Genomic DNA, 8,089 nt, shown 5'->3' with positions numbered 1-8,089 from the left:
TTTTGAAAAGTTACCTTACGCCGTAAAAAAAATACACATTTTTTCAAATTAACAATAAACTCGAGTTAATTCAATCCTACCAAGCTCTTAACCGTACAACTTGGGTTTTGTTAATCAAATTTTTTGAACACTCTTATATACACTTCAAACCATTAAAGTTTCAACTTTTAGTGAACTATGTGTCGCTACTCCAATTAGAATATTTTAAGCTTTAAAGAGTGGCATGGCTGCTTGAATAATTATGAAATAATTGAATAAGACACCCATGTGAAGAGTAGAATTGTTAAAATGCTTAAAATACTTCTACAAGAAGTTAATGTTATCATTATATAATCTTTTAATTTGATACATTATTGCTTGGGATATTATCAAAAGATTTGGTGTGTGTTACATTCTAATTATTCTAACATCTTTTTTCCTCTCTATATTACATTGCTTTTATTACGTGTTGCATCTATTTTGAACACCGAAAACATTTCAAAATGAAGCATTTTCCCACTAATCATTCTCATCGGGGTATTTACATCCACAAAAAGTAAAGAAAAAATTGCAGTTATGGCAAACATAACCGAGAGGCCATCTTATACTCTAATTTTCAAGTCCCCAATGCACATGTAAAGCTGGCTATGTATTCAGTGTGTGCATGGGTTGTAACGTGTCAAGCTAGCTATCTACTATGAACATATGAGACCACACAAGTCGTTTATCCTCGACTGGGAGATATCAGTGAAAGGGTATACCTTGAAGTTGCCAGTGGACAAGCATGTCAATGTCACCTCTTGATCGCTCATCATTGTCTGCATTAAAATGTAGTTGGGTATGAGATCTGGAAATTGGAAGCAAAACAATCGGGCAATGCAAGTACGAAGACGGAATTGTTGAGGATTGTTAGGATGGAGTCACACATTGACCAATTTAAGGAATGATAATAGGTTTATAAATGAGAAACTAATACATCTACCATAGTACGAGGCCTTTTAAGAAAACTAAAAGCAAATTCACAAGAGCTTATGCTTAAAATGTACGATAGATAACTCATACCGCACACGAAAATGCCACATCCTTGCAGTGCCATCTCTTGAATGGAATGCAGTCGATATAACGACACCATATGCAATACTGGTTCAAGTCTAATTCGAAAATAACCCCAACTAGACATCCGAAAAATCTGCATATGGAGAACAAAAATTCAGATGAGGTCAAAATGACAACAAAAATTAACATCCCCCACCCCCACAGAATCACTCAACATATACTACAGTATTGCCATGTTTCAGAGAACTCACAAAAGAGCAAAGAGAAGCAGAGACGTGCTTCTCAGGATCGGTTTGTCCAGCTTCTGTTTCATTTTCAAATTGAAATAATTTTTGAAACTATAGCTCAAAGGGTATCCTTTAGTTTGAGCCTTTTCATTTCTATGCTGCAAAGTGAACAAAATCATGAAACCGAGGAGTAATCCTGAGCCCAAGCCTCCAACATTCGCAAAATTGTCTATATAAGGTAGCAGACCAAGTCCAAAATTGATAGTCAAGACAACAAGAACTGATCCCAGAGCTAAAAACTGCGATAAAATAAAGAAGAATAAGAAATTCAACAATCAGATTTGCGTAGAAAGTACAAAAATTAGAATGGGAAACAGTGTGAGAGAAGTACTTGATCAGAGTAAAGTTTCCAGTTCCTTATTATCCCTGAAAGCATAGCTCCAAGTAAACCGAATAAAGCTCCAGATGAACCAACGGAGGGGCTGTTTTGAACAAAAAGTGCAGCCACCAAGGTGCCAGTATAAGCAGAGAGTAGATAGATAATCCCAGTCCTTACTGCTCAAAAGGAGGAAGGGGAAAAGGCTAAAAACATTGTCCAAGTCTCAACATAATACTCAGCATGAACACACAAGAAGCAAATATATATGAGGGAAGGCCTACCTGGCCCGTACTCATGTTCTAATTGGATCCCTACAAAGATTACGCTGCTAAGATTAATCACAAGGTGGATGAGTCCAGCATGCATGCAAGGAAATGTAAACAGACGCCAAATTTGCCCATATTCGGTCAAGCTCTTTCGCCCAAGACCTCCCATCTTCTCTAGCCTGTAGAAGGATAAGGTAAACGAAGCTAAAGACATTTTTGTTCCTTTAAACCAAAGCTTTTCCGCTTAATTTGTCAGGGGAGTGATCATCCAAATTGGATGATGTGCTAACATCCCACTGCAAAAGCATCGCCTCAGAAGAAAGCAGTTTGGTTCTTAACAAGCATCATTCTATGAGAGTATGATTTATCTAATTATTGCAATCGCCCGTTTCATTCACAGAAAAATAGGATCAATTGAGAGTGGTGAAAAGGATATAAACGTAAAACTTTGAAGGCAACTTGTTCTAGTGATGAATATTCCACTATTATTCTCTGAAATTGGTTACAGACGTTGATTCAAAAGAAAAGAAATCGCTTATTTTATGATTTTCAAAAGTTTAATCATCATTTTTTACAAGTTTACTCCAGAAGAATTTCAGGAAGTTTGAAGGAAAATAGCCTATTTACATGAAGACAGAATGAACAAACAATTACGATTCCTCGATTCCTTTTCTTCATAAGATTATATATTAATACAGAACTACATCAATTTATACTGAGATTAAACTTCAGAAACATTAATTCTCATGAGGAAAGAAAGAACCATATAAATAGATCAATCGCATGAGGAACAACCGACAGTAAAATAATATAATTATAGCATACAAAATGTATCAAATCTGAAAGCTAGGTCAATATTCGTTTACTTTCTCCTGATTAACTCGAACTGCCGCTGGAAAAGATGTGTATAAATTATGCAAACGGAGAGCGAAATTAACAAAAAACGTAAAGAAGAAAAAAAAGAAGCTCACGTTGAAGCGGAAGGGCCAAGAAGAGGATTCTCCGCAAGAGGCTGAAACGACATCCTTCCGAGTACTCCGAACGCGCATTCTTGGTGAGAATTAGACCAGCAGTCATTAACCAACATCATGGCAATGAACGCCACAATATGGAGAAGCACGAAGACAGAGACGACACAGGTATCGCCTCTTGGCCTCCTAGAGCTCGATTTGAAGAACGGAATCTTAAATTCTTCCAATTTTTCTGAAAACTCAGTGGAGAACGGCGGAGGCGGAGGCGGCGGTGGCGGTGACGGTGGTGACGGTGGCGACGGCAGCGGGGGCTTAATTGGAATCTGCACCTTGACATCGGAAGCGCCCGATGCCATTTCCGCCGCCTGGTATTGAGTTACTAGTGAGCAACTTTGAGGAGTGTGAATTGAGGGAAACGATTTTGGCATACATTTATAGTTCCAGGAGATTTGTTGAAGGAAGTAAAACAGTTGAGAATGGCGGGAATTCTGTTTTGACGCCAAACTAAAATACAATTTTTGTTAAATAAAAATATGTAATTATATGATATTACAAAAATTATAATTATACAATTATTATTATTATTTTTTTTTTTTTGTTGGGTACTTTTTTTTTTCCTTTAAAAAATTTCAATAATATTCTAAAATATTAAAAAAAAATACTTTTATGGTTAATTTTAAATAAAAATTGTTGATATTTTATTTCTAAAATACCGTTAAACATTCCTAAATTTCATTCTAAAATACACCGTTAATATATTGATGAAATTGTTAGTATCACGTTTCAAAAATATTCTTTATTATTATATGAACAGAATTGTTAATACCATATTTCATAAATACCATGAACTTTAAAAAATAAATACCAATTTCTAAAAAAAAATAAGAAGTTGTATAGATAAATCCGTATCTATCTATGACTAAAAACTTTTTTAAACTTTTAAAATTTAATAAATAATTTTTTGAACATAACACCAACAATAAGGAATCATATTCGAGACTGTTTTAAACCCCGTTCATCAAATAGTTCGAGGTGATCATATGTTAAAAAAAGAGTTTGAATTGAATCTAAAAAGACAGTTTTTAAACCGTTCATCAAATAGTCGAATAAAAAGAGTGAGCGTATTATCTAAGAAAAAGAATTAATCAATCAATGGCATTTAAAAAATTAAGTCTCAACCATCCACCACACTAGAAAAGCATAAAAATAGTTCAACAATCTCCAAAGCATTGTCAAAAACTAAAGCAAACTCAGCAACAAAAATATCCAAACTAAGCGTCTAACAAATTCAGAGAGTCATCAGACTAAACAGACTACCATGGAAAAACTATCAACTACGGATGCTCGTACTTCAGACACCTTCCCTACCTAGCTCGAGTACCTACACGCCAACACGAAAACAACATAGTCATCCGTCTTTAACACAAAAACTTATTGAACATGCAGATCGAGTACCTAGATCGAACATGATCTAACTTGATCAGACTTGGATTATTATATCAGCCAGAAAAAATCTGAACAAAACAAAACATGTTCACATTACTTTTTCCACAAACTAACACAAGTTCTATCAGCACGCTTTGCCGATGTTCAGTCTATGAATCTAGAGTGGGACGTTCTCAATTCAAAGTGGACTTTGGGGTCAAAGCCTAGACCAAAGGTGCCTAATTAGGGGAGACTCATTGGGTAGCAAATACCATCCTCACCTAAACCAAGCCCCGGGTGGTAGCCTAATGGCACAAGCCCCACCTTTTTCTAAGATATCAACATGGTCTCGAGGAGGTTTGGAACCCTCATTGTGAATTTCATGAAAGATATCAGGATCAAGGAGAACCAGACGCCACTCAATATAGAACTACTCCCCGAAAAACCACTGAAGTTAAGGTAAGAGTCCAACTAGTGTTCATTCATTATAATCATCAACCAGTCAATCAGAGTTTGGCATCAACATGGCAAAGTATAAAGGATATGAGACATGCGTACCTGCTTGCTATGCAAAACAAAGAAAATCAATCGGACTGAGTAGGGGACATGTCAACATCATCAGTGTTGGCACCATTTTCAGCAGGCGGATTCAAATGGATGATTTGACCAAACAGTTGAAATGAAGTTACTCCAGCTTCAGTAGAGTTGGAGAGCTGGTTGTCAGCAGATTCTGTGGCAAAGGAAAGAACACTGGCCTGACTATCAGGCGACAAGGTATCAGATTGGGCACTACCAATATGGAGGTCAGTAGACACCATTTGGGACACCATTTGGGTGGTTGCCTCTGCATTAGTAGTTTCTTTATATGGATTATCGAATAACCCAGATTCACATAAGAAATTTTGCCTGGCTCCCTGCATGCCAGCAGGAAAAGAGTTGAAACTCAACAATGCTTGGTTGAATTGCTCCATTGATGAATCACCGACTCTCATCATAGGTGAAAACAGCTCTGCTTCACCATTCAGCTGTCCAGATTTCGAGTGGCCTCTAGGTCTCTTTGCTATGTGAAGAGACGGCTGTATTGGAGGAGCGGGCCCAGCTAGTTCAACTTCCCAAGGGCACACATACTTACCATTCGGTGGAGCATCAGTTTCTTCCCATGTAATCTAAGACACAAAAAACGAAATTAAATCAACAGATCCCAAAATTCACGTTTTGAACTTACAAACAATGACATCCCATTTGCATTCTTTTATTGTTTATTCGGCTCGTTATTTGGTATGAATATATCGACATGAACACTCGAGATTCGTCGAGTAAATCAACAGTTTATGAACGATTTCAACCCTACCAAAGCCATGACATATAACCTCATAGAGGAATAGTTAGAGCTCTTTTGGCTCGACTTTTAGCCCTTTTGATAGGGAGGCTATCTACATGTGTCCCAAATTGATGTCCGTTTTTTGGTGCACCGGAAAATGATCCAGGACGGGAAGAGAAAGTATTTTTTCTCCAGCGGGCTTTCTCTTGTAAAGCCAAGCCCCAAGACAAGGTACAAAGAGAACTTGGCTCCACATATCGAGCAATCGGAACAAACCCCGCATTATCGAACACCAAATAATCAAGACACTGCTACATATATATGATACATGTTCAACAATGAGGGGCCTAAATTATAGTTCTTTGTCTTAAAACTAGACAAGCTCTTAATAAGAACAATCCAAAATGTCAGCATGTTTCAAAGGGTGGAACCAACAAGCCATTCAGAGAGCTAGTTCTTTAGTTTATCATATTACTTACATAAGCTAGAGACAAACAAAACGATGAACAAACTCAGACAATCAAATGAAGCAAAATTCAGTCATTCAAAAGTAGATATGATAGCAAATGAGAGGTTTACCTCAAGCATACGCCATGGAGAACCCTTCCACGGATCGTGCTCAGGAATAGATACTGAGATTATAGTCCCTTGATGCCATTGAGTTCTCAAAGTATCCTCCGTTTCGGTGGGCAATTTCACTCTTATTCCAGGATACCACTGATATTTCATCGAATTGTTGATTATCTCAACTGGGACAACAAATTGGGACAAACCAGTTCTGGGATAGAAAACCACCTCGAATGGCTTGAATTGCGCAGCCAATTCGGCGGCGGTGGCAACCACCTCGGGTGGCACCCTCCCAATAGTGCGGCGGGAGAAATTTCTTGGATCTCCATCTCCAGAAGGATTTTCCTCCACTCTGCTGCATTCACCGCCTGTAAAAGGCCTATTGGATCTGGCGCGACGAATGCCTACGAACATTTCCCCTCTCGAATTCTTCGCGAAAACGACGGAATCGCCCGCAATTAGTTTCTTATGATTAACGAACTTACTCCATCCAGTAGTAAGCAAATGGCGCCTCGGCGTCCCGCGGTAAATGTGACGGAATTTCCAAACGACTCCATGAACGTCAGTGATCGACAGAGTCTGCACCGGCGGATCAGCCTGAAAATTCAACGGGGGAAAAATAGAGACAGCACAGTATCGCGGCACAGAAAATCCTCCGCCATTATTAGCATCAGAAGAGGTAAGAACCTTGGCAAACTTCGAAATTACATTAACTTCAGAACAACCTAATCGAGAAACCACTTCAGACCGCGCCTCACCAGGCCGAATGGGATGAAGATTTATCTTAATGAGTACCTCATCAGTAAGAGCGTCGGCATCTAAACCAACACCAGCAACGAGACATTTAGAAACCGGATTAGAGAGAACAGCCGGCGAAAGTTTTGGAGCATAAGTGGCTTGCTCAACATGTCCTTGAACGAAATAGTATACCTCAGAACCGACAGTGTGCAAATGGGCTAAATCGCCGGCAAAAGCACGCCAAAGTTTGGGGTCCATCCTGCCGGAATCGAACCGCCGGCGATCGAACAGCAGAAGGAAGAATAGAAAATTGTCGTCTTAGGGCAACAAGAAGATGGAAGAAAGAAGAAACACTGCAAGAAATTACGAGAAAGTGAGTGAAATTAAATGTTAGGGTTTGTTGGGTGTTCTTATAGAGGATTTTGGGGGAGGTGGGAGAGATTTGCGAAGAACTGTGACTGTCTCCATTTTCTCTCTCTAAAGAATCACAGACATTTTGAAGAGAGAGAGAGCGAAAATGGCGTATTCAGTCGGAGAAACAGGAATCGGCTACGAGGGAAGAACAGACTTACGTAACAGAATGACTCCAAAATGGTGCTCGATTTACGGTTTTACCCTCGACAGTAACTGAATATCTGATTTTGTTAATTTCTGATTTTATTTCTTTTTTTTAAATCATTTAAATTACCAATTTCATGTTTTAATTTATTCGAAAATTATAAATTTTAATCTTTTATTTTCTTTTTAGTTAAAGAACTAAAGCAGACAATATTTGTGTCCGTGGTTTTTCAGGTTAAATTTAGAATTTATATTTAATAAACAAATTTATTTTTAATTTTTTTTGAAACCCTTAGAAATAAATTTAAGAATTTAGAAATATATTAAGATAAAATTTATGGTTTTTAAACTTTGAATTTAGATTCTCCCGAGAACAAATATTGATTTAGAATAAAAACTTTTATTTCTATTTTTAGAACCGAAATATCTCGTGAAGATTTATTTTTAATTAGTTATTTGAAAAATGTTACGATAAAAAAATCTATTCACTTTGGTTGTGTGTGTGTTTTTTTTTTTTTTTTTTTTTTTTTTTTTTTTTTTTTTTTTTTTTTTTTTTTTTTTTTTTTTTTTTTTTTTTTTTTTTTTTTTTTTTTTTTTTTTTT

The 8,089-nt window shown here is 37.1% G+C and overlaps 2 protein-coding genes across 2 annotated transcripts; both read right to left on the bottom strand.

Annotated features, from left to right (window-relative positions):
* Positions 1-495: 495 nt before the first annotated feature.
* On the bottom strand, positions 496-3,265 carry LOC111492149 (RHOMBOID-like protein 8). The gene is made up of 6 exons (XM_023141399.1): positions 2,879-3,265; positions 1,923-2,086; positions 1,654-1,817; positions 1,287-1,561; positions 1,042-1,168; positions 496-797 (listed from the first exon to the last, which is right to left on the bottom strand). Exons 1-6 carry the CDS (start codon positions 3,232-3,234, stop codon positions 675-677), a joined length of 1,209 nt encoding a protein of 402 aa, XP_022997167.1. The 5' UTR covers positions 3,235-3,265; the 3' UTR covers positions 496-674.
* Positions 3,266-4,011: 746 nt separating this feature from the next.
* LOC111492122 (auxin response factor 17-like) lies at positions 4,012-7,473 on the bottom strand. The gene is made up of 3 exons (XM_023141339.1): positions 6,204-7,473; positions 4,862-5,469; positions 4,012-4,259 (listed from the first exon to the last, which is right to left on the bottom strand). Exons 1-2 carry the CDS (start codon positions 7,185-7,187, stop codon positions 4,888-4,890), a joined length of 1,566 nt encoding a protein of 521 aa, XP_022997107.1. The 5' UTR covers positions 7,188-7,473; the 3' UTR covers positions 4,012-4,259; positions 4,862-4,887.
* Positions 7,474-8,089: the final 616 nt, after the last annotated feature.

This window comes from Cucurbita maxima, unplaced genomic scaffold, assembly GCF_002738345.1.
Source record: "Cucurbita maxima cultivar Rimu unplaced genomic scaffold, Cmax_1.0 Cma_Scf00017, whole genome shotgun sequence".
In the NCBI taxonomy this organism is placed as follows: domain Eukaryota; kingdom Viridiplantae; phylum Streptophyta; class Magnoliopsida; order Cucurbitales; family Cucurbitaceae; genus Cucurbita; species Cucurbita maxima.
The sequence above is the reverse complement of the archived record's forward strand: the minus strand, read 5'-3'. Positions and strand labels throughout refer to the sequence as shown.

What these genes read in the sequence shown, in the direction of transcription:
- LOC111492149 (XM_023141399.1), bottom strand. Translation starts at nt 3,234, where the DNA reads ATGGCATCGGGCGCTTCCGATGTCAAGGTGCAGATTCCAATTAAGCCC. An exon ending in CTTGGCCCTTCCGCTTCAAC is followed by an intron (nt 2,087 to 2,878) that starts GTGAGCTTCTTT and finishes ATCCTTCTACAG; the next exon opens with GCTAGAGAAGATGGGAGGTC. An exon ending in AGAACATGAGTACGGGCCAG is followed by an intron (nt 1,818 to 1,922) that starts GTAGGCCTTCCC and finishes CCTTTTGAGCAG; the next exon opens with TAAGGACTGGGATTATCTAT.
- LOC111492122 (XM_023141339.1), bottom strand. Translation starts at nt 7,187, where the DNA reads ATGGACCCCAAACTTTGGCGTGCTTTTGCCGGCGATTTAGCCCATTTG. An exon ending in CTCCATGGCGTATGCTTGAG is followed by an intron (nt 5,470 to 6,203) that starts GTAAACCTCTCA and finishes TTTGTGTCTTAG; the next exon opens with ATTACATGGGAAGAAACTGA.